A 26,290-nucleotide genomic window follows, 5' to 3' on the forward strand; every position below is an offset into this window, starting at 1 on the left:
CCTCTACACATGGGCCTCTTTACAGAGTGTCTGTAGGACATGACCGCTAGGTTTCCCCATAGGGAGCCAGCCGTCCAGGAGCCCAAGACAGTAGCAATACCTTCTACGATCCAGTCCTGGAAGTCACACATCATTAACTTGGTCATATTCTACCAGCACACGCCAACCGTGTTTCAATGCCAACTCTGCCCATCTGCCAAATGTGCTCTTTTGGACCAGCACCAAAATTCTGTGTACCCTCATTGATAATATAAAAAATAAGTCTTTTTTTCAGGGCTGTTTCAACGTAAACCAATATAAGAATATCAAGCACTGTTAGTACAATGAACTGCCCCATAACGGGCATTATTTAGAAGTGATTTCGCTTCCTTAGGAAGCCTATCCCTAGTTCGCCTCATTCTCCTAAAGTTTAAACTCCGACCTTTCGTTTTTCCCACCCCTGGAAACCTAGTCACTCAGACCCCACCCTACAGCTCGGCCTCGGCTCCGTAGTAGGACTGTTCCAGAGACGGAACTCTAGTTTCCGGGGCTGACCCCGGCGCCGGCGCGCATTGCTGCTGGACCGGAAATGGCTCCGGCAGCTCTTCTTCCGTCGTGGGGGCAGCGGGGAGCAGCGGCTGGCGGCGGCGGAAAGGCTTGGGAGGGTCGGCGGCGGAACGCCCTGAAAGCGGAGTGGCGGGGCGCCCAGAGGTGTAGCGGTCGCGCCCTCCTCGGCCTCACTATGCCCGGCTGGGGGCTGCTGGGTAGGGCCGGCGCCCGGGTACTGGGCTGCGGCGCGGATGGCCTGGGTGCCTCCCGGGGCTTGGGAAACAGGTGGGTGCGGAGGAGAGGCGGGGGCGGATGGTGGTCCCTGCATCAGCGGCCCTGGGCCATAGACTGGCCCCGCGCTGAAAGGTGCGCCCTGGGTTGGGGAGGAAAGTTCCAGCTCTGCCTTAAGAGAGAGGACGTGCCCTTTGAAGGATTGAAGGGGCGATTTTTTACCCCCCGTGCTGCAGCGAGCATTACCAACAGCAATAATATTATCTGCCAGTTAGGGAGAATTTACTCCGTCCTAAATGCTCAGGTACTTTAGGCGCCTTAGCTGATGTAGCCTCACGTGAGAGCTGCTGTCATCCGTTTTAAAGATATTACTCCGTCTTATCTTTATTCCGTTGCATATAAAAGGGAGACTGGAGAAGTAGTTTGCCCAAGGTCGCTTAGCTAGTAAGTGCAAAATCGAGACTCTAGCTGATCTATGTACCTGTCAGCAAAGGAGAGGTAGAGCACAGAAGGCTTTTCTGACCCTCCTTGCAAGAATTACACACACCTCTTTCTTGACCTTCTCTGTAAGGTCTGTTTTGATTTGTTCAGCTAGTTTGAGGTTATGTCTTTTAGGGATTTTTAAAATTTGTACACCCAGTTTCCTTATCACTCAGCCTAGGGCATGTTCTTTCAGGGAAGAGGTGAATTTATCAGAGAAAGATGTGTATCCCACATTCTGTCACCTCTACTGGATGTAAACTGTTAAGGTACATGTTTAAATAGACCTGTGGCTTCTCTTGCCTACATAAAGACTACTGTTAGAAATCTACATAAAGATTTCTGTTGGAAATCTGTTGATCCCGGAGAAGAGGAAGAACTTTTCCTCCACAGTAGCCATTGGCAGTTAAAATGTGAACCCCATTATCATGAGGAATGTCAAGGGAAAAACTAGAACCGGAACCCAACCCTTTCCTAAGGCCCTGGCTACACTTTTCAGCTTATGTAACCTTCATTCCGTAACATTAAGTGGGGAAACGTGAATTGTGCTTTGTTTTCTAATTTTTATTTTTACAGAACAGACATCTGTCTTTTGGTTAGAAGTCTCCATGGCAAGAGTGTTACTTGGTGGGATGAGCATCTTTCTGAAGAAAACGTTCCCTTTGTTAAGCAGTTGGTCTCTGATGAAAATAAAGCCCAATTAGCAAGTAAACTCTGTCCTCTGAAAGATGAGCCATGGCCTATACACCCTTGGGAACCAGGTGGTTATTTTGTATATGTTGTGTTTTCATCACCTAATTACTATATAGTTTCTAGATAAATTTGTCATCTCTTGAATTTAGTTTTTGTGTCTTAAGTGTGTCTGTTTCATTGTGGTTTGGTTTGCAAGTATATTTCTGGCATCCTAGTCTACTGTTAGTGAATGTCTGATAATCATCAGGATATAAAGAAGTTGCTTTGTAGGTGAAAAGAGAGTCATTCTGCAAATGTTTTCTTGTTTTTTTCAGATAAAAAGTAATATTAAATCAGGGAAGGAAAGCTGGAAGAGTGTGATCTAAACTGTAGTGTATTACACTGACATTTGCAGTTGGGGTATTCTAGCACTCCAGGCCTGCCAAGCATACCCCCAGAATCAGCAGTTTTTATTTCTGGTAGACTACTAAATCCACATGTGGCCAGACCAAGAAACCTAAAGCTTTTCCTGTTGAAGGTGTTGTCTTTGGTTGGGGTTTATTGTGGCTGTTGAATTATACAATGACTGAAGTTGTTAGTGGAGCAGCGTATCAATGTATGCAATAAATCAGGTTTCATGATGGATGCTGACATACTTTAGCAACATAAGCACCTGTGTCATTCGTATAACTCCAGCTGACTTCTTGGAATTTGAGTAGCAGGTGTATTCTGTGGATATGAATTGATACCAGGAAAGCAAAGTATCATGATAGATTTATCATATCCTCCTTTAATATAATTATTTTAAATACCAGAATATACCAGTTTAACTGTTTCCTTTATTTTGTACAGTCCTCTTATATGTTTTCATTTAATAGAGATTTGTTGAGTACCAACATGTTATGTCAGGAGTAGTTGCAGGCACTTATATCTGTAAAGGACAGTTGTATTTTACTTTGTGAATATATCAGCATGTTTCTTATCTGCCTGCTTCTTGTTATTGAAACCAGAATTTAGGAAATACTGTTGTATTGACAGGTGATGAAAAAACTATGTGAACATTGATTTGTTTCTAACTGCCAGGTTCCTCTAGAGTAGGCCTCATTGCACTGAAGCTAGGCATGATGCCCTTATGGACCAAAGATGGTCAGAAGCATGTAGTCACGTTACTTCAGGTAAGAAACAAGATGTAATTCAGCTGTGTGTGTGTGTGTGTGTGTGTGTAGCTCCATTTGTTGTAACCTAAATGAGCAATATTTGTATCCTGAAACATGTTACTGTGTGGCTAAGAAGAGGTAAAGTCAAGCATAAATACTGTGAAAGAACTTTACTTCAGATGGGTTTCAGTGAATGTTCTTACTTTTATCTGAGTGGTAGCTTTCTTGATACTGGCATTGGGATAACTGGGGCAATGAATTAAAAAAAACAAAACAAACAAAAAAAAAACCTGTAACCCAGCTTCTTATAGATCTTCTAGTTTAATTCATAAGCAAAAAAAAAAAAAAAAACTCGCCCCAGCTTATTTTCATTATGGAGTTCTTTCAATTCCAGATTGTAATTTTAATCTCTTTACTAACTCTTTTGTAACACTGTTTTGTCTGGAGAAGCAGCGTTTTGTTCTCTGAGATAAAATAAACTCTAATGGTTAACAATGTAGGCCCTAGAACCAGAATACCTCAAATCTTGATTCTGCCATTTCTAAACTGTGTTCCTTGGAACACTGCTTTGTCTGTAAAAGAATTTTATTCTGGAAAAGAAGTAATTTGACCTCCCTCAAAGGCTTATCATGAAGCTTGCTCAATCTGATGAATGTCAAGCACTTAAAATGTAAAACAGTTTTAAGTTAAATGTCCAATAATGTTAGTTGCTGTTGTTTTTGTCATTATTATAAAAAAGATCACTGATAAAGTTAGGAGGGCATCGTTCCCAAATCACTTTGGACAGCTCAGTTTATCTTTGGAGCCCAGGCTTAGACAAGCACTTACACCTGCAATGGAGATTAAAAACAGAGTTCATGCACGTAAGTGCTTCCAGTGTTGACAGCACAGGTGACATGTGAGCCCTTAGCAAGTTTTTGTTGACTCTGAATGATCTAGGGAATGAGTATAGTTTCTAGAACTCTACAGAATTTGGGAGCTTTCAGGAATGACAGGTGGGATTGTAAATTGGTACAGCTTCTTCGGAAAAGAGTTTGGCATCATGGTAAAATTGAGGTAGTGAGCCTTGAGGTCTCCCATTTCTACTGTCTAGCATCAAAAATGCTTGTACAGCAGTGGTTGTAGCAGCATTGCTCTAAATGCTCCAAAACCAGAAATAACCCACATGTCCTTCATAGTATGTTTACACGATGGGTGGCCGTGAAAATGGATAGAATGGAGCCACACACAGCAGTATGGGCCAAGCTTACAAATAGAATCTTGAGCAAAAGCAAGAAAATGTGGAGTCTTTATGAACTTACATCAAGGTTTGACAGATAGCACTGAGTTGCAGGATTAAGCAATACTTTCAAAGGTAGTAATTATAAAGAAAAGTTAAATAGATGATTACCTTAAATGTCAAGAGAGGTGGTTATTTCTAGGGCAGGCATCTCAGACTTTCCTGAACTTCAGATCACCTGGAGGGCTTATGAAACACAGGTTCTGACTTAGTAGGTCTCGGCTGAAGCCTGAGAATCTGAATTTTCACCGTGTTCCCAGGTGAAACTGATGCTGTCTGGGGACCACTCTTTGAGAGCCACTGCTCTAGAGGTAAAAATAGGAGTAGGGGTTGGTGATTGGGAAGACACAGGTTTGAGGGATTCTTGACATTGGCAGTGATTACATGCAAATTTGCATTGTAAGTACTCATTTTGTTATATATTTGTATTTAATGCACTTTTTTGTATGTGTTGTCTTTGACAGTTTTTTAAGGTTATTTCTGTATTTTAAGATTGTGGTTTGTTTTAGAGGAATGATGAGATAAGAAACTTTAGGGAATTCCTAATTGTCTTAGGACCTTGAGGTGGCTGGTATGTAAACATGTATCCTGCTGCATACTTAGTTTTCTTTTTTTTTTTTTTAATGTTTGTTTTTTTAGGTACAAGACTGTCATGTCCTAAAATATACTCCAAAGGAAAATCATAATGGAAGAATGGCAGCCCTAACTGTAGGAGGAAAAACTGTATCACATTTCCATGTAAGGAAGCATTTTCATTCCTAGAAGAGTACACTTCATTAATTTTAGATCCGAATTCTTTAAGTTTCGGGTTTGGGGGGAGCCATTGAGCCCAGGTGTCAGGGAGACTTTGAGTTTGTTCCAGTAGCTTCCTTCACTATCTGGAACACATAACTTTACCCTCTAAGCTGCAGTGTTGTCCAATCTAAAATGGGGATAAAAACAGTACTCAAGAAGTTTGTTACCAGGATTACAAGAGATTTTTCACATGTGCCTGGTGTATAACAAGACACTCAAAAGATAGTTGTTTGATTAATCTGTGGTTGCTTTATGTTTAATTTCACTTTTTTTCCTAAATTGTCTCATCTCTTGACACCAACAGCATGTGAGGATTCACTGGGGAGAAAACTGTATATGAACCCACAAAAGATTTTTCTAAAGTTTATTTCCTCCAAGTAGAATACTAATAGAATGCTGAGTTTGTAGTTTAAATGTGAAAAATCTGCACAATTAGGTTTTTTGTTTCGTGCTTTTTAGAGACTAAAAGCAGAAACTGCCTTTCTAGAAATGGTGCTGGTTTTCATTAATGGCTACTGGAATATCTTTAGGTTTACTAAAACATCGCCTGTTTCTAAATAACATTTCTCCATTATAAATTGTTTATGAAATGAACATGAATGAAAATCACTCTATACCCTGTCCTGTGCAACTGTCAGAACTATGGGTGTTTATCATGTGCCTCCTATTTCCTTGTCATAGCTCATCTTTGAACACTTACTACATACAGGGTATGTAAGCATTAAGTCATTTACATTTATTACTTGGTAACTTTTTCAGCCTCTAAAGCTTAAGAGGTTAAGTTAACTCCCTCAGGAGTTACATCTACTGATTAGAGGTAGAATGACAGTCAGACTCCAAAAGCTTTACTTTCTTAACTGCATCTTTATATCCACCCTTTGGGACCACATAGCATCAGCCATCTCAATACACTACTGTAAGTGCGATAGGCACAGAGTGAGGGTGGCAAGGTGCTAGGAGGTGTCATAGGGAGGAGACCAGAAAGGAGAGGGTGTGAAAGGCATACCAGGGGAGCGGTCTCTGCAGAATCAGATGTTCTCTGGAAGAGGATGGTGGTGTGTCCAGATCTTAATGTGCAGTGGTGCTGGTGGGGGAAGATGTGAAAGGTACAGCTGTCAGGGAGGGAAGCTGACGAATTAGACCTCATCCTGTAGACTTTGAGGAACTTTCTGAATTCTTGAACCAAGGCAGTGGTCAAAAATTAGAAGAATCCTGATGCAGGGAGGACGTTTTGGAGTTTGTGTTAAGCCCTTAATAAGTCTTTTGCCTCAGAGCAGTTGCATTGGGCTTAAAGGTAGGGATTATGAAAGACTGGGAGAGTATGAGCCTGTGGGAAGAGGATCCAGCTGATCAGTACTGATGCCCTGACCTGGAATGGGGATAAGGAGAGAAGCTGTGCAGAAAGATGTGTTTGAGGTGTTTACAGAAAATCTGGTGGAGTTGTTCTGTAAGTAGTGGGGTATACTGACTGGTAAATTGGCTGTGGTTGGAATCCTGCAGTTTAATAGGCCTGTCTCATAAATATTAAAGGAGTTAGCTATTTTGCACATTATGGTAGTAGGGTTTATTTTTCATTAAGCCTTCATAGTAACATCTGCTATTCTTAATAGTTTATTGACTGATAATTTCAATGTTCAGATAATTAATTCCACATTATTTAAAAGCATAGTATGATACTTTTGGATACTTTTTTCATTAAATATTTTATTTATTTTTATTTTCTATATGATTTTTATTTTTTTCCATTATAGTTGATTTACCATGTTCTGTCAATTTCTACTGTATAGCAAAGTCACCCAGTCATTCATATATATATATATATATATATATATATATATGTACGTATATATATATATATATTCTTTTTCTCACATTATCCTCCATCATCTTCCAACACAGGGATATAGTTCTCTGTGCAATACAGCTGGAAACTTAAAAAAAAAGTCAAATATTTGCATTTTTAGGTGTGTCTTTGCCAGGATTCCTATGAATCATGTGAATAATTCTTCAGTTTGATGGGCACCACAGGTTTTTAATTGATTACATTTCTGTGTTTTTCATTAGGCGTAGTAGCACTGTCATCTTTATTTCATTACTGATTTTGTAAATTTCTGATTATAGCCTTGATGTTTGTAAGTCAGATATGATACTGGGTTGATCCATTCTGCTCCAGCAGATCTGTGAGCGTCACTTTCCCAGGACTGTGGGATAGTGGTGAGTGGGCATGGGGTTAGAAGAGCTGAGTTCTGATTCCTTTAGCTCCTTCATCTTTGTAAAGATCCATTTTTGTTTTTGAGAAAAAAAGTTTCCCCCCAAAATGTACTTGCCAGCACAATTTATTTTGCTTAGTGATGAAGATAGTCTTATTGATAAAATTATATTAGCATAAATCAAATATTACCACTAAAATATTACCAAAATGATAGCTTTTATTTCTACTATCACATTTGAGACTATGGTCTATGTACCTTAAGCTGAATATGTAGCATAGCAGAGTGATTTGGATGCTGTATTCTTATACTGTGGTGAATTTTAACCACTTAACATAAACTTTTAAAACTATTCACTGCTCTCATGTGGGCCTCTATAGAGGTCCTTTTATTCTTTGAGATACTAATTTTCTTGGTCTTTTCTAAGGTCCAGAGAGCATGTATTGCAATATTAAGAAAAAAAAAATTCTTGGGAGTTCCCGTCGTGGCGTAGTGGTTAACGAATCCGACTAGGAACCATGAGGTTGCGGGTTCGGTCCCTGCCCTTGCTCAGTGGGTTAAAAATCCGGCGTTGCCGTGAGCTGCAGTGTAGGTTGCAGACGCGGCTCGGATCCCGCGTTGCTGTGGCTCTGGTGTAGGCCGGTGGCTACAGCTCCGATTGGACCCCTAGCCTGGGAACCTCCATATGCCGTGGGAGCGGCCCAAGAAATAGCAACAACAACAAAAGAGACAAAAAGACCAAAAAAAAAAAGAAAAAAAAATTCTTGACCTTTCATCAGAATAGGATGTGAAAATGAAGTTCTAGAATTTTTTATAAATAAAGCATTTTGGTTCAGAAAGGAAAAAGATTTTTGAAACTAAAAGTGTACAGACTTCCTCTTGCACTCTCAGGGAACTTGCAAGTAGGTTGATTGTAGAGGGTTTGAGAGAGGGGAAAGAGACCTATAAATATATAATATCAAATAGTTAGGCATTCTAAAATTGAGTTGTTGAATCATTTTTTTTTATAATAGGGCTAAAATATTATTTTTTTAACCTGTAAAGAATTTATGCCTCCAAGAAATTAGACTACTTTCCTTTGTTATTTCTGTACCTTATTATAAATAAAAACTGATGTCGTACATAGTATTTTTGAATAAATGGCCCTAAAAGTTGATTAAATCAATTCGTCTTCATAGCAGAGAAGCATTTTCATTGTGAGAAAGATAATTGCAGAGAACTTTGAAGGGGGGAAGATGCGACCTCATAGATGGAATTATCCAAGTGTGACACTGCTGTCAGTCTTTTAAATTGCCTTTTGAAATCATTTATTTGGAAGTTAGGAAAGAAAAAAAAAAAAAAAAAAAAAACCTCAGTTACACTGCTGTTGATTTCAACTCAACTTGAACATTTGGTTTTTCTCACAACTGATACCTAATTCATTTTATGGTATTTTTATTTTAAAAGAAAAATTAAAGTATTTGATTTTAGTTGAAATTGGAAGATAATCAGGAAGTATATATTACCTTTATTCTTTTTATTTCTTGGTCTGTAGTTACTTAGTCAAGATGTTTATCTTGTCTGTTTTGTATTTAAAAAATAAAGGCTTTTTCTCAGAAGTCTCCTGGCATATTTAAAAATTGATATTAATAAAATAATTTGTTTTATAAATCACAAAGTAGAATATATGAATATATAAAAATGAAATTGAAGTATGTTCGAAGATTTAATAAATCTGAATCCAGTGTATCAGGGAAATAATTTCAAGGAGACTATAAAATTTTTATTGATATTTAATTTACCTACAATACTGTTAGATGCATAACATAGTGGTTCAGTATTACAGAGTGATCCCCAGGATAAATCTATTTACCATCTGTTACCAGAGTTATTACATTCTTATTGGCTCTATGCCCCATGCTGTACATTTCATCCCCATGACTCATTTATTTTGTAACTGAGTGGAAGCTTGTACCTCTTAACCTTCCTCACCTATTTCACTCATTCCACCACCCCATCCCCCTTTGGCAGCCACCTGTTTGTTCTTTGTATTTATGAGTTTGTTTTCTTTTTGTTTGTTCATTTGTTTGTTTTTGGATTCCACATGTAAGTGAAATCATATGGTATTTGTCTTTCTCCATCTGACTTATTTCACTTCATATATTACCCTTTGGATTCATCCATGTTGTTGCAAATGGCACCGTTTCATTTTTCATGGCTGAGTAGTATTCGTGTGTGTGTATCCATCACACATCTTTATCTATTCATCTATTGATGGACACTTAGGTTACTTTCATGTCTTACCTATTGTAAATAATGCTGTGATGAACATAGGGGTGCATATATCTTGTCCTATTAGTGTTTTTGTTTTCTTTGGAAGAATATCCAGAAATGAAATAACTAAATTATATGATAGTTCCACTTTTAATTTTTGAGGAACCACTGTACTGTTTTTCATAGTGTCTGAACCAAGTTACATTCCAAACAATAGTGTGCAAGGTTTTTCTTTTCTCCACATTCTCCCCAAAACTTGTTATAAAAATAACAGAAAGTCTTGTGGGATGGAAATCCTGTGAAATCAAATTGTTATGATCATTATTAAAAAAAAGATAAATATAAACTGGTACTAAGAGGAGGTATAGTAATTTGGGATAACATATACTCAGGAGTTTCTTCTGGAAGTACCCATTAAAGGGGTCCTATGTGAACATCCTTTATGTTGGACTTATCATAAATTTAAAAATGAGAAAAAAAAAGTTAAGTAAAATGAAGACATAAAAACATGTCCACAAGATTGCATGACACTGGTGACCATGACTCTGACCTGTAATTTGAGTGGCAGGAAGTAAGATTCAGCACATCCTTTTAAAACTTGGCTTGGCTGCTTGCAATCATAGTCATTGAAATATTTTTATATGAAAATAATTAAAGTAAAACTATTGCTCTGTTAAAAGAAATTACAAGGAGTCTTTTTGGTAATAGCTACTCTGACAAGTGGGAGGTGATATCTCATTGTGGTTTCATTTCCATTTCCCTGATGATTAGTGTTGTTGAATATTTATTCATGTGTCTGTTGGTCATCTGTATGTCTTTGGGAAAATAACTGTTCAGGTCCTTTGCTTTTTTTTTTTTGCTTTTTAGGGCCACACTTGTGGCATATGGAAATTCCTAGGCTAGGGGTCGAATCATAGCTGTAGCTGCTGGCCTATGGCACAGCCGCAGCAACAGCAACATGGGATCCAAGCCACGTCTTTGGCCTACACCACAGCTCATGGCAACGCCACATCCTTAACCCACTGAGCAAGACCAGGGATCAAACCTGCATCCTCAAGGATCCCAGTCAGGTTCATTAACCGCTGAACCACAAAGGGAAGTCCCCTCTGCTTTTTTAATCCAGTTGTTGGGTTTCTTTTGATGTTGAGTTGTCTGAATTCTTTGTATATTTTGTATTGTGTAATCACCCCTCTTACCTCTTGATGTGGCCTCCTCTTTGTCTTCTGGAGTAGGATATCTTTTTGAAAGTGTCTGGTCCATTTGGTTGAAGATTGCTCAGCATTTAGTTGTAAATTTTGTTGTTTTAGGAGAGAAGTTGAGCTCCAGTCCTTCTATTCCACCATCTTAAATTAATCCCATCTCCTAAATTCTTTGTATATTTTGAATATTAATCCCTTATCAGATGTATCTTTTGCAAATATCTTCTACCATTCAGTTGATAGTCTTTTTGTCTTGTTCATAGTTTCCTTCATTGTGGAAAAACTTTTTAGTTTGATATAGTCCCATTGATTTCTTTCTTTTGTCTGAGGAGACGTGTCCAAAAAATTTTGCTAAGTCTTTGTCAAAGGTCATACTGCCTATGTTTTCTTCTAGGAGTTTTATGGTTTCAGTTCTTACATTTAGGTCTTTAATCTATTTTTAGTTTATTTTTGTATATGATATGAGAAAGTGGTTCAGTTTTATTTTATATATCACTGTCCAGTTTTCCTAACACCATTTATTGAAGAGGCTGTCTTTTCCCCCTTGTATTTTCTTGCCTTCTTTGGTTATAGATTAATTGACCATGTAAGTGTGGGTTTATTTCTGGGCTCTTTTCTGCTCCATTGATCCATGTGTCTGTTTTTGTGCCACTACCATACTGTTTTGATTACTGTAGCTTTGAAGTATAGTTTGAATTCAGGGAGTGTGACACCTCCATCTTTGGTCTTCTTTCTCAACGTTGTTTGTCTATTCTGGATCTTTTGTATTTCCATACAAATTTTAGGATTGTTTATTGTAGTTATGTGAACAATGTCATTGCTATTTTGTTAGGGAGTGTATTGAATCTTTACATTGCCTTGGATAGTATGATTCTTTTTTAATATTAATCCTTCCAATCCATGAGCACAATACATCTTTTCATTTTTTGTGTGTTGTCTTAATTTCTCCTGATAGTTCATTGTTAATGTATGGAAAAGCAACAATTTTTGTATATTAATTTTGTATCCTGCCACTTTACTGAATCATCTGTTTAATAGTTTGTTGTTGGTACCTTTAAGATTGTCTGTGTATAGTGTCATGTCATCTGCAAACAGTGATAGTTTAATTCTCCCTTCCCAGTTTGGATGCCTTTTATTTCTTCTTCAAGGAGCCATATTTCTAAATGAAAACCTTTGTGTTTGCTTTTGTGGAAGAAGTGTGCATGATCGAAGATGACAAGCAGGGGACTTGGGGAGAGTGATGTTGAATATCTATCTCAGAGTTCAGCATGTGGGGGTGTGAAACTGTAGAGGATGATGGGAAGGAGTATGTGTTATCACTCTTGGAGGAAAGAGCTCCTGAGGGGACTCCAGAGGGAGAGAACAATCTCTGTGGACATCCAGAACTGAGCTGCTCAGCATTTGCAGCACAGTCCCACTGGGGACTCCTGGGAGAGTCTCAGGGGGCTGTGGATAGATCCAGAAACTAACATTCTCTACTTATAAGCCAGTACCACCAAGTTTCATTTCATCTAAGGGAAGCCTACTCAGTAAGTGTTTCATATTTCAAACTGAAGTTATTAGCCAGTGTCTGAAGTTTACTGTATATTTAAATACATATTCCTCAAATAAGTCTGACTTATCACTGGAGCTGGGACAAGACATATATTTAGCAGACTTTTAATGTGCTTTGGAAATAGATTACAGGGCAAGAGACTGGCCTAGGCAGACACAGGTCAGCAAACATAGAGTGCTGTGGCCCAGGAGAGCCCTGCAGGTGCTTCACTTAGGATAAGAAGGGAAGCTGAGGAGAGCGAACAGCAGAAGGATAGGTATTGTTGATTATACTCTCATGGAAGAGGCTCTTCACATCAGGAAGTGTAAAGTGATATAGCTTAAGGTAAGGTATGTCTTACAGCAGTCTATATCAAGAGTCTTAAGAATTTGGAGTTCCCGTTGTGGCACAGTGGTTAACGAATCTGACTAGAAACCATGAGGTTGCAGGTTCGGTCCCTGCCCTTGCTCAGTGGGTTGGGGATCCAGCGGTGCCGTGAGCTGTGGTGTAGGTTGCAGATGCGGCTCGGATCTGGCGTTGCTGTGGCTCTGACGTAGGCCGGCAGCTGCAGCTCCAATTTGACCCCTAGCCTGGGAACCTCCATATGCCATGGGAGCAGCCCTAGAAAAGGCAAAAAGACAAAAAAAAAAGGGGGGGGGGAGTCTTAAGAATTAAAAAAGAAAAAAGACACTAGAACATTATGGTAAGGATAGCTTGTCCATAAAGTTTTCTAACCGAGGATATTTCCTACTTAAGGATATTTACAATAGCAGCAGCTGGGGATGGAACAGCAACTAAAGTACCTGCTCTCTAGAAACACATTTTGGTGAGATTGGGGGTGACATAGGGTGGTGTACACAAGATAAACAGTTTTAAAATGTGTATTGCAAAAGATGGAGGGACATGCTTTAATAAAGTAAACTGAGGGGATAGAAAGGCAGAAAGTGGTGCTATTTTAAGTAGAATAATTGGGAAAGGTAAGTTGGTATTTAGGTGGAGACCTAGATAAAGTGAGGGAGCATGTCATACAAAAATCTGGCAGGGTGTCGGGGGAGAAGAGAAATAGGTGAGGGCGATGAGAGGTACAGACTTCCATTTGCAACATAAATGAGTCACAGGGATAAAATGTACAGTATGGGGAATATAGCTGATAACTGTGCAGTTTCTTTTTATGGTGACAGATGGTCATTTTGAAATGTAAAGAAATACCGAATCACTATGTTGCACACCAGGAACTAACATTATTGTAGGTCAGTTATACTTCAACACACAAACTCACAGAAAAAGAGTTTCAGATTTGTGATTACCAGTGGTAGGTGATGGGGGAGGCGGAATTAGATAAAGGCAGTCAAAGGTATAGAAAAATAAATACTAGGGATGTAATATACAATGTAATCAATGTAATTGACACTGCTGAATGTTATATATGAAAGTTGTTAAGAGTACATCCTGAGTTCTCATCACAAAGAAATTTCTTTTCTTTTTAATTTTTATCTGTGTGGAATGGTGGATGTTCACTTATTGTGATAATCATTCCATGATGAATGTAAGTCAAATCATTATTCTCTATATTTCCTTAAACTTCTGCAGTCCTATAAGTCACTTATATCGCAATAAAACTGGAAGAAAAAGTAGAAATATCACCTATGAATTTGGCCCAGTTTTGATAATTGTTGACTCTGTCAACATCATCATCATATGTTTATATGTTTGCAGTTTTCCTTAATAAAAATGCACTTTTAAATTTTAAAAAATCTCCCTTCTACAGTATTTAGAAGTGACAGAACTTAAAAAGGACATGTTAAACATGCGTAAACAAACATAATTAATATAGCATTCTTACCCTATTGGGAGAGAAGATTGAAATCCTGGAGAAGAATGGAACATGCTTCCTTCTTACCCTTTTTTAAAATAGTGAGGCAGACATTTTCTGCAGTTGTAAAAAGCATAGGCAGTTTAAGACTGAAGAGGAAAAGGAAAGAGGGAAAACCATCGGGCAGAATGGCATTGCAAGTAGGGGACCAGTTTGTGCAGCAGACCTGAGGCCACTGTTCAGTGAGTTCCTAGGCTGGCAGGAGCCCTGTCCCTGAGGCAGGGTGAGCTGGGAGGAGAGTCATGGACAAGGTCAGATGGTACAGAACCTAGTAAATCATGGTGAGGACTTGGGACCTGATTCTGCATGAGATGGAGATCGGCGTAGCTTGGAAGGATCAACCTAGCCTGTGAGAGGAGAGCAGACCAGGGAGTCAGGAGTTTGGAAGTTGGAGACCTCTTAGGAGGCTGCTGAGATAATCCAGACAATGTATGACGGGGTGGGGGTGAGGTGGGGTGAGAAGTGTTTGATGTGGGCTGTGTTTTTAGATAGTCTGTAGGAATTGCTGATGGTTGGACATGGTATATGAGAAAGAGGAGTGATAGGAGACCACGGGATATAGGATCTAAACAACAGAGATTTGAAGCTGCCATTTATGGTGATTTGGTGAGGAGAGCAGGCCTGGGGAGGGGAAGGAGTTTTGAGTTCAGGTGTAGATGCATTAAACTTGAGTTGTTCATTTGACATCAAAGTGAAATGCTGAGTTGGCAGTTGGACAAAAAGAATTTGTAGTTCAGAGTAGAATTTGGGGTCAATGTTAGAAAAGTGGGTCATTAGCATCTGAAAGAACAGAGTTGTAGCTGAAAGCCTTCCAAGGAGAAAGCCATCCTCTGCATCACCCATCATGAGCCATGAGCTGGTAATGAGTGTTGACCAGTTTGGGGATTTTGACCAGCACATTCCATTGATAATTAGGGGCTGGAAGGCCCTGATGACAGTGGGTTTGAGAGAGTGGGTGGGGCGTTGTCATGAGGGGGAACAGAAAGATTAGCTGGAGGAGACCACAGGGTTGAGGAAAATTTCTGGTTTTATATGAATTATTGTGGTTGTTTTATGCTCATAGGAAAGCTCAGTGGAAAGGGGGAGATTTTCCACTCAGAGAATGGTGGGGACAATTGCATACGTGAGAGGTGGGTGGGAGTCAGTCCACATTGAAGGACTTGGCTTTAATAAGTACATGGACAGTTTATTTATCATCATAGTTCCCAGCCCCAGGTTCATGTGAGAAACATGGGGTGCTGAAAAACATTGACACCTGAATGTTGCCTTAGACCACTGCAGTTACAGCTCCAAGCTGAGGGCCCTGGGCTTGGCGTTCTCTGAAAGCTCCCCATATGCACCTGGAGTGGGGTGGGAGGATGGCATTATAGGAGATGGTGCAGGCACTTGGGCTGATTTGGTGGTAAAAGCTTGGGAAGGGCTCTCGTTTCCTCTGTTTCTTTTCAGTGAAATGAGAAGGAGCATGTTCAGCTCTGAGGGGGGAAGGGGACAGTGCTAGAGGTTTTAAGAGGATGTGACAGAGCCACCTTGGGGAATGAGAGGGATTTAACCAGGAATGTGGCTTGGCCAGGCCACATTGGAACACTAACACTCTGAAGTCTGTGGTTGCACATCCGAATGTGTGAACTGTCGTGTTTTCTCCCAGCTGCTTGGATGCAGATGCAGAATAGATGTAGTCAAATTTCTCAGGATTGGGGTTCTTGATACATGCAGTCTCCAGTCAAAACCCAGATATGAGCACAACTGTATTTCTTTTCCTATGGGTCAAACGTCTTCCTCATATACTTTTTTTTTTTGCTTTTGCTTTTTAGGCCGCACGTCATATACTTTTTTTTTCTTTTGACATATGGAAGTTCCCATCCCAGGCTAGGGCTTGAATCGGAGCTATAGCTGCTGGCCTATGCCACAACCACAGCATCGCAGCATCCAAGCCACGACTGCAACCTGTACCACAGCTCATGGCAACACCAGATCCCTGACCCGCTGAGTGAGGCCAGGGATCGAACCCACATCTTCATGGATACTAGTCGGGCTCATTTCCACTGGGCCACAACGGGAACTTCCCTCATATACTTTATATGAGCTGCACTGTGCCAGTTCTTTGGACCCTAAGTGTGATGGATAAACATCTTACTTCCCTTAAATAAGGGGAATAGGGTACTTTTTGTTGATTAGGGAATCGGAGTGCTTTACAGTTTGTTTTCTGGGGTGTTAGTAACTTGGTTTAGATTTTTATGCATTAAATTCTGCCTTTAGTATTTACTGTGTTATGTATGTGTGCTACTTTTCCTGTAGAAATCTGCATCTATATTGGAATTTTACCAGGAACTTGGATTGCCTCCAAAACAGAAAGTTAAAATCTTTAATGTAACAGAAAATGCTGTAATTAAGCCAGGTAATCTGAGGTCGGGAAGCGGAGGGAGGTAAAAATACCCAAATATGTGATTTGTTTAATGTCAACCCTTTCAATAAAGTGAATTCACAATACAAAGCCACAAACATTTATTTTTAAATATAAAACAGTATCTGATTTAATCACTAGGGACAAACAAGTCTGTTTCTTTAAGTGGAAAGAACTGTAGAGAACTCTTTGTTTTCCACGAAAGAGGGAGGAACGCTTTTGTTTTTAATGTACAAAGAAAAGCCACTCCAAATAAATAAATGAACTTTTAAAATGTGAAGTTCTCTGTTGGTAGGCTGGCATTCTGTTAAATGAAGAATAATTAGACTCTCACTGAGAGAATAATTTGAGAAAATGTACCTAGAATGGGAAAGTGACTAACCATAGTGCCTTGATGTAAAAATTCTTACTTGAAAATTCCAGAGTATTTTTATCTACTCCAGGGATGTCAAAAAGTAAAATTTGGCAATATTCTATTGGTTCATAGTTAACAGCATTTTGATGTCTTTGAACTTCAGCAGGGCTCCCTGATCTCTTGTACTTGAGTTCTAACAAGTAGACTATAGAAGGATGTTTTAAGATTTGATAACGTCATACGTGAACTGAATTTCTTGAAGTAATATACAGTTGCAACAGACCTTATTAATTGAGGCGGCAGAGTCAATAAGCTAGAATTAAAAATATTTTTGGCAGTCAAATTTTTCATCTTAAGGATAAAGTAAATGGAGTTAAACTAACAAATATAAAAAATAAATCCTCATTAACTTGCTGTAGCTCAAACCATGTATATTGTTTTGTGGGTGAAAAATGATCGGATTTCAGGAGTTCAAGTCATTTGTCCTCATAGAAATTCAGTCACCTTATCTCCCCTACTTTTTCTTAATTCAAGGTTTTTCTCTGCCCATAAATCCTACCTAAAGGACACTACCCTCTGAAATCCTGCAGCACTCTACTTCCTGTTTTAAACAAAAATAAGTCTCTTATTAGATGATATTAATACTGATTCTTCATCTAGATAATAGGTTCTTGAAGTTAGGGCCATATCTTATACTTTTATATTTCTAACTGTACATATTATAAGCATCCTATAAATGTTTGGAGATTAATTGCCAATTTAAATAGTTCTCATAAGTATTCATTCCAAATTTATGTAAGTAAGATATTATGAGGGGTTTTGACTTACAAAATTCCTTTAAATAACATGTTTCTGAAGTGCATTTAAAGAAAGATTTTATTTAGATACAACTAGTTTTAGAAATATTATGTATAAAATTAGGGGTATCTATAATGGTAGTTTCTTATTATACTAAATATCTGGGCACTGTGCTAGAATAACTATATTTTACTGGAACAATGACCAGTCCACCAAAAATCTGATCTGCATGGGCTTTTTATGGATAGATCATACATATTATAATCATTACCCAACACACAATGGACCTGTGTTCAAATAACTAAAGTTCCTGTTTTTGGATAACTTATCTCCAATAGGCAGAAAAAAAATAAGGCGGGAGTTGCCGTCTTAGCCAGTATCACCCTGGCCTCTGTGAAGGCATAGTGTATCAGCACCAGGGTCTCTTGGTCGCTTGAGCCCCCATACAGTCCATTAAAATGTGTTTGTTGGGCAGTTTTGCTATTTTATTATTGAAATTTCTAATAACTGCAGAAGAGACTTCCAACATTTTTGAAATATGATAACTTGAAGGCTTCCTGGATATACTTTATGTTTAATGAAGTTGTTTTTGGACCGACACGTTTCGTACTAACTTTTTGTTTTATTTTCCCATAAAGGCACCCCTCTATACGCTGCTCACTTTCGTCCAGGACAGTATGTGGATGTCACGGCCAAAACGTAGGTCCATGTAACAGGTTCTCTTTTCCTTTTGTTTCCCTCGTATATTAGAAAAACAGCAGATCAAGTGAAAGATTAGTATTTCAAGTCAGTGAATAAAGGATACGTAACCATTATTCTCATTCATAATTTTAATGCTAATGTTACTGACAGTACTGGTTTCTAAATTGTGCTGAAGTAGTTGTCTGTGAGGAGTTCACATCAGGTTTCAGCTTCTAAACTGAGATACGTGCTTCTTGAAATGGGACTGAGGAAAAGGTCACATAATTTAGGTTCCTCATGGGCTGGGCCCACATCTGTTTGAAGACCTAAGGCTATGTACAGTGACATGGGTTACTTTGTTGAAATTAACAGTGGTCGTTCAATTGGGGAGAAGTTAACACCCAGCTGTCACTCTAACAGAAATGCTAACTTCAAATTATATTTAGACTGGGTGGTGGTATTTTGGGTACTGTAGTTTTTCATAACTTACCATCTATCATATCCTCTCAGTACTGGCTTGATGAGCTCTAGGAAACATTAAGATGTAACAGGTTGCTTTTCAGAAATTATGTTTGGTTCTTCACTGTGGAATGGAGTAACCAGGCCCTAAACATGTTGATGTAGAAATTATTCCAGGTAGATTGTCAGGGTCCACATGATCTGGGCCAAGCGTAACTCCAAATGCCAGCTCTTGTCCATTCTTGTTTCTGATTTTGTCAACTGAGAAGACGCATCACTTCTTTATGTACCCAGGCTTTCTTTTTGTCATTTGACAAGATCCTCAGCCTTTGTTCCAGCATTGTTCTGACTGGGAACCCTGTGAAAATCAACAGTGGCCCACAGGTGCTCTGGAATAGTCTTAGGATCACAGTGACTGAGCAAGAGCAGCTCTTATTATCAAGGAAACCAGATTAATCCAGTATCAGTTTCCTTAATACGGTCTGGTAATGTCTTCACTTTCGCATTACTACTGCCCACTTTCAAATCTGGGCCATTGCACATAGCTCCTGGGGGCCTTAACCTTTGATGAGCTATTTAGAAATGCACTGGGACAGACTGGGCAGGGGAGTAGAGAATGGGCCTCTTCGAAAAGAGACTGTGACCCTTCCTCTTTTTCTCCCTGCTTCCTGATTGTTGCAGGCTTATTCCTACTTCTTTGGGCCTCTTAAAAGTACTGGCTTCTTGGTAATGTTTTTTGTCCTGCCCGCCCTTGTGAAGAACTCAAAATGTTGGAGCTATAAAGTTTTGGTTTGGTTGTCTGGGGAGATGTGTGTTGTGAATCAGATTATTTTACTTTTTAAATTTCTGAAGTATTACATGTAATAAAATAGCTCATAATAATTTGTTAATTTATACATGGTTGGTAGTGTGTGCATTCCATTGCAAATTTCACAGGACAAACAAGATATTCCAGAAGCCCTCTGAAAGTCAGATTCCTTTATTAGTAGATGCTTTGTGGCTGCACTTGTGACTAGCCTGGCTTGGAGTTTAGCTCTTCAGGGCCTGTGTTCAGTAAACGCTTTTATTTCATACTACTGTTGGATCTCCTTGGCTTCTGAAAGCTATTCAAACTTAAGCCTTCTTGTGAGTTTAAAGTGAAAAGAGAATGTGTTGATTTTGTCTTGTGTCTTAAGATCATGTACCTAGAAAGTAAGAGTGTGTCCAGCCCTATACCAGCCTCGGGACTAGATAGTCAGTGAGAGCAGGGAGAATAACCGGGCCTTAGGTTAGTCGACATTCACTCTGGAGAGGGGAGGACCTGCCTTTGAGGACACCCTTACTGTTGTGTGGACTGCAGTAACTTGCACTGTCCTATGTGTGTACCTTTGTGAGATAGTACCTGAGATCAGAATGAAACAGACTTTATTTGACCTTTAGCTAAATGTTTCTTACGGCTGGCATGTTATTACAGCCTCAAGGTTCTTGTAAATGCTTGTGAATTTTTAGGACTCCTTGTCCTTCTTGTATGGAGGTATTTTGAATTCTTTTCTGGCTGCAGCCGTGGGTCTCAGATGCACATAGTCCTTCTTGGTGGAAGCTGCCTTTTCTCTTTGCCATAGACTTCCCCAAATATATGTGTCTGTGCGTGAGTGTGTGGTGAATTTGCTTGCCTTTTTTTTTTTTCCCTTTTTAAATTATTTTGTCTCCTTTCCCTCATGCTTCTCATTTTTTGGACAGTTGCCCGCATTTGGAGTTTTAGGCCTTTGCATCCAGCAAGAGAATATTTTTTTCCTCATCAACTATAAAGGGAACTGTCATCTTTTGGGTGTAGAATGTGAGTCTTCCCCGTCCCTTGCTGTGGCTCACTTACAGCCAGAGATTTTCTACCTTTTCCTTCATTTTCAGCCCCTGTTTTAAATTTTCGAAACTTCTTGGCTCCATCTTCTTGATTATTAATCCTGTTACAGGTGTAAACACTAGAAGAAAAACTTGTGTAGTGACATAGGTCAGATGAGGGACATGAGTTTACAGGATGGATGATCAGTTCCCACACTTGAATGAGCTTCAGAATCTCCAAGAAAGCTTGTTAACCCCCCCCTACACACACACACACACACACACACACACACACAGTCTTCAGATTTGTGTAGCGACATAGGTCAGATGAGGGACATGAGTTTACAGGATGGATGATCAGTTCCCACACTTGAATGAGCTTCAGAATCTCCAAGAAAGCTTGTTAACCCCCCCTACACACACACACACACACACACACACACACACACGCACGCACGCACGCACGCAGTCTTCAGATTTGGTAGATCTGTGCTGGTACCTGAGAATCCATATCTCTAGCAAGTTCCCAGGTTTTATGGATGCTGCTGGTCCAGGGACCACTCACTGAGATCCACTGGACTGGAAAATAGTCAAGAGGTGACCTGTGGGCCTGCTTTTCTTGCCACTCCTTTACCCAGCACAGAATCCCAGTACCTTCCTTTCCTTTTCTCAGATTATAACATACAGACATCTATTTTAAAGCAGGCAAGTCTAATCAGTCCCATTACAAAGAGCATTGTCAGTAAAAGTAGGCATGGGTATTGTACACATTTTAGTTAGCATGAAACTGAAAACTGGTTACTTTTATAAGTGGCCTCATTGTCTTTCTATTAGAGATTAATTTGAGGCTTTTTTCTAATTTAAATTCTTCATTTTTCTCATATTGTAATGATTATATGTAATTGTTAAATCTATGCTTATATTTAGGCTATTTTAAGTTTTTTACCTTGTACCTTTGATTCTAATTGCTGGATTAAGTTACCTTAGAAATAACTAAATAAAAATTAAACAGAAAAACACTAATTTAAGGAAGTAGTGTTAATAGAATCTAGCTACTTCAAGAATGAAATTATCTGCAGACATTCTCCTTTACATGACCAGTAACCAACAGTAGTAGCTGCTTTTTTTTTTTTTTTTTTTTTTTTTTTTTTTGGTCTTTTTGCCTTTTCTAGGGCTGCTCCCATGGTATATGGAGGTTCTCAGGCTAGGGGTCGAATCGGAGCTGTAGGCAGAGCCACAGCAACGAAGATCCGAGCTGCGTCTGCAACTTATACCACAGCTCACGGCAATGCCAGATCCTTAGCCCACTGAGCAAGGCCAGGGATCGAACTCGCAACCTCATGGTTCCTAGTCGGATTTGTTAACTACTGAGCCACGACGGGAACTCCAGTAGTAGCTTCTTCTTAAAGATTTCCTAAATGTTCCTTTTTTAATGTTTACATTGGAGTGTCTGCATATATCAAAAGATACACAGATGTATTGTTTTTACCTATGTTGGATTTGGGTATAATTCTCTCTATAAATAAGTAAATTTACCAGTGTCACTTTGGAATGAACTAGAGTTTTTTATTTTAATCTTTAAACCAGAAATACTTTTCATCTACAAATTCAATTTAGATTAAATGGGAAAGATCTTTAAATCTAATATATAAAATCATTATAGCAGAATAATTTTTTTACTGTTTTCATTATGCCATTAGTAGATAATAAGACCCAGTCTTTGAAATATAGCTGTTTCATGCAGTTTATTCTACATAAAATTTTAAGTCTAGCATGTATAGATGGGTTCCACACACCTCCACCCCCTTAAAGAATGACTGTCTAGTGAGAGGCAATCTAGGCAGTGGCTAAAAGCATGACTCTGCTTCTCAGCAGCTCCTAACCTCTATTGCCTAATCATTAACATTAAGACTAGTTATAGTACCTACACCATAGCTTGTTATAAAGATTTCATGGGATCGGCGTTCCTGTTGTGGCTCAGTGGTTAACAACCCCAACTAGTATCCATGAGGACGAGGGTTCGATCTCTGGCCTCGCTCAGTGGGTTAAGTATCCGGCATTGCAGTGAGCTATAGAGTAGGTCGCAGATGCGACTCAGATCCCATGTTGCTGCGGCTGTGGCGTAGGCCGGCAGCTATGGTTACGATTCAGACCCTAACCTGGGAACCTCCATATGCCGTGGGTGTGGCCCTAAAAAGACAAAAAAAAAAAAAAAAAAAATATATATATATATATATATATATATATATATATATAGATAATGCACAGAAAGCTCTTAGCTCAAGACCTGGGACATAATAAGTGCTCAGAAGTGTGGATGTGATCACTATTATAGTTGGTATTACTGCTTTTTAATCTGTTTCAGATTTTAAAAGGAAAAATCTGTGTTTTCCTCAATAGGAAATATCTTTTTAAATGAATGAAAGACATTAAGTCATTAGGAATTCAAATGTGGTGTTTTCTCATACATCAGATTATTACCTCTTACTTTAGACTATCTTTTTGTATTGCACAGCAGTAGCTTTACAAAGCACTGTAGGTAATTTTAAAATTACATACTAACTACTACATCAAGAATTTGCAGTGTGGTGAGGATGCCCTTGAAATAGCTCCAGTGCCTCTCTGATTTGCCAGATACTTTTATATCTTGCTTTACTGTTTTTCAAGAGGCAGTGTGTGACCTGGGTTGTGAAAACATGACTAAGCTTTTGTTTACCCAGGATTTGACCTTGGGCAAGTGGCTTAACTTCTCTGGATGTAGATTTCATTATCTTTAATATAAGGGTTTGAGAGTAAATGGTTTCTAAGATTCCTTTCAATTCTAAATGTTTCTAAAATAATCCCTCTGTTTTCCAAGAGGCATAATGCACTCTTTTTTTATATTAATGAAGAAGTAATACATAACAGCAGATTCGCAGCACATGGTAGTATGGTCTTCTCAACTGTTGAAGAAATTGATATGGCTGAAGACCTTCGGACAACGGGTGTGTCTTTTCATGATACTGCAGAATTGGTTATTGGAGTTTTCTTTTTTGAGAAGAGCAGACTGCCCTCAGGACGGTAAATGTGATGTTCTGAGTTTCCTTAGGACAGCCAGAACATTTTCCATTTTATAGGAGGACTCAAAGGAATCGCTGCACATTGGCTCTTTGTTCTGTCGAACAAGCTAGATTTGATGTTAGTAAAAGCTACGAGCATTGTACTCTCAGCAGTCACTCGTTGATAAAAATGTTTCCGAATGTTGAAGGGAGCTTTATAAAGGTTTTTAGATGGAAACAGAATACCTTCGCTTCAGGTCATGCTGTCACAAATTCATCCTAGAGAATAGCAACCATACAGATACTCCGTGCCAGCTTTTAACTCTATGTGACGGGACACAAAGCACGGAAAATTCCACCATGACTTACCTGTGGCCTCAGGAGCTGTTGACATCACTGATTGAATAGGTTTAGACAGCAATAAGTTGGGTAGAAATTGACTCCCAGAATTTGCAAAGATCTTCAGTGGCAAGAGAAAGACTCTGATGAGATTTTGGAGGAATTTCTCAGAGGACTCAGAATGGAAAGTTCTCCTCACCTAAGACATTTTGTTTCATCCCCATATGTAAGTATATCCAGACCCATGCAGTCAGTCAAATGCAGTTTCCCACAAAATGGGGAAACCTGTGTGTCTTCTGGTAGACATTTAGGCGTTTGTCACAATGAGACAGGGGAATGAAGTTCACATAGTAATCTCTAGAGATTCATAGAATGCAATTGGAAGTATTAGATTATATATTCGTTTATGCAAGATTCTTACAGTCAAACCTCTAAGCCTCTCATCTCCTTTTCTTAATAGAGTCTTAAACTTTTATAAAGGCATGCCTGTTAGATAGCATTTGGAAACTATAGTACAAAATAAAGGAAATAATTATCTCTCTTCCTAAGACAGTTAAAGCCAGTGACAAAATCACTCTGACCTCTCTCAGTTGGGTGCTAGGGTTAGATAATACACAATCCCTGCGCTTCATGAATTTAAAGCATAATAAGGAAATACACTGGGAAATGAGGGCAGTAAAGTCTCCTAAATTTAAATAGTATCCCCGAAGAGTTCTCGTTGTGGTGCAGTGGTTAGCAAATCCGACTAGGAACCATGAGGTTTCGGGTTCCATCCCTGGCCTTGCTCAGTGGGTTAAGGATCTGGCGTTGCCGTGAGCTGTAGTGTAGGCCACAGATGCGGCTCGGATCTGGATCTCGGATCTGGTAGGCCAGCGGCTACAGCTCTGATTAGACCCCTAGCCTGGGAACATCCATATGCCGTGGGTGCAGCACTAGAAAAGGCAAAAAGACAAAAAGAAAAAAAATAGTATTCCTGAGATTTTTTTTTTATGAGTTTTTTGTTTGGTTTTAACAAGATAGATGCTCTGAATTACATGTTTTATGTTTTCCTAATTTTCAGGTATGTGTCACTAACGCTGAAACTTCTAACACTGTTCTTTCTGATTTGAATTTTCATTTGTGTTTTTTTTTTTTTTCTGTTGTCATTAACTAAAAACTGCAGCAGAAAAGGGGTGGGAGAGATAAAGCATGTGTTATGTGTTTTGTATCCTTTTAGTAAGATGAAGGTTTTAATTTATATGACATATGGAAACCTTATATTTGAAATGTGGATGAGTATGCTAAGTGTAGATTTGTGCTGTTCTTGCTTGTGTTTCATTTTTGTTCTCCAGTTGGGTGACAGCTGAGAGAAACAACAGAATAGACACATGTGGGTCCCCCCATCCCCACCCTAATGGAGCGACAGGTGCCCTCTGTTTTACATGATCTTAATTCAGCCAGTGATTTTGTCACCTCATGTATGTCTTATCCTTTGTCTAAAGGTTATTTGTTGAAGAGGCTCCTATTGTACAGAGTGTAACAACATGACGTGTTCTAGAACTAGATTGAAAAACAGTGCATAATTAGCACTTTCAGGATACCGCTTTCATCTTGTAATCATATGCTGTTAAAATGAGCTAAATTATCTTCTGTAATTTACCTGGCATGTTTTTTATGGGTGCACACACTCAGGCTCTCTCTCTAAGCAGATGAATCAGCTTTTGAACTTAGATGATGCTGCAGATTTTCTACCAAGAGTGGCTGGTATTAAAATGCAGCATTTTTAAAACATGCTAATTTAAAATTGGGTGTTTCCAGTCCCCTCCCCTTTTTTTCTTTAAAATGTTATTTGCCAAATAATAAAGATTCAGATGACTCTTTAGGTACTTCTTGTTTATTTTTAAATTGCCAAGCATTTATTTTCAAATATATTCTAAAATTCATCATTAAGCTCTCTTGTGGTACAGCAGGTTAAGGATCCAGCATTGTTACTGCAGGGGCTTGGGTCGTTGCTGTGGTGTGGTTTCCCTGGCCTGGAAACTTCCACATGCCATGGGCATGCCCCCCCCATTTATATATATATAGATATACATACATGCATATATATTATATTTATATATATAATATTTTTATTATATATATATATATATATATGTCTGGTAGTCTTACAATTCATTGTAGCCCATTCAGTTATTATTTGTCCTGATAAAT

At 38.9% G+C, this 26,290-nt stretch overlaps 1 protein-coding gene across 1 annotated transcript in view; it reads left to right on the forward strand.

Annotated features, from left to right (window-relative positions):
• Positions 554-26,290, forward strand: part of MRPL3 (mitochondrial ribosomal protein L3) — a 39,201-nt gene continuing 13,464 nt past the window's right edge. The window contains exons 1-6 of the mRNA XM_001925038.5: positions 554-813; positions 1,816-2,000; positions 2,995-3,086; positions 4,987-5,085; positions 16,507-16,606; positions 18,404-18,464. Coding sequence (XP_001925073.2) covers positions 569-813; positions 1,816-2,000; positions 2,995-3,086; positions 4,987-5,085; positions 16,507-16,606; positions 18,404-18,464 — 782 coding nt within the window. The 5' untranslated portion in view covers positions 554-568. The remainder of the gene's footprint in view (positions 814-1,815; positions 2,001-2,994; positions 3,087-4,986; positions 5,086-16,506; positions 16,607-18,403; positions 18,465-26,290) is intronic.

The sequence above is a fragment of the Sus scrofa genome, chromosome 13 (genome assembly GCF_000003025.6).
Source record: "Sus scrofa isolate TJ Tabasco breed Duroc chromosome 13, Sscrofa11.1, whole genome shotgun sequence".
Taxonomy (NCBI): domain Eukaryota; kingdom Metazoa; phylum Chordata; class Mammalia; order Artiodactyla; family Suidae; genus Sus; species Sus scrofa.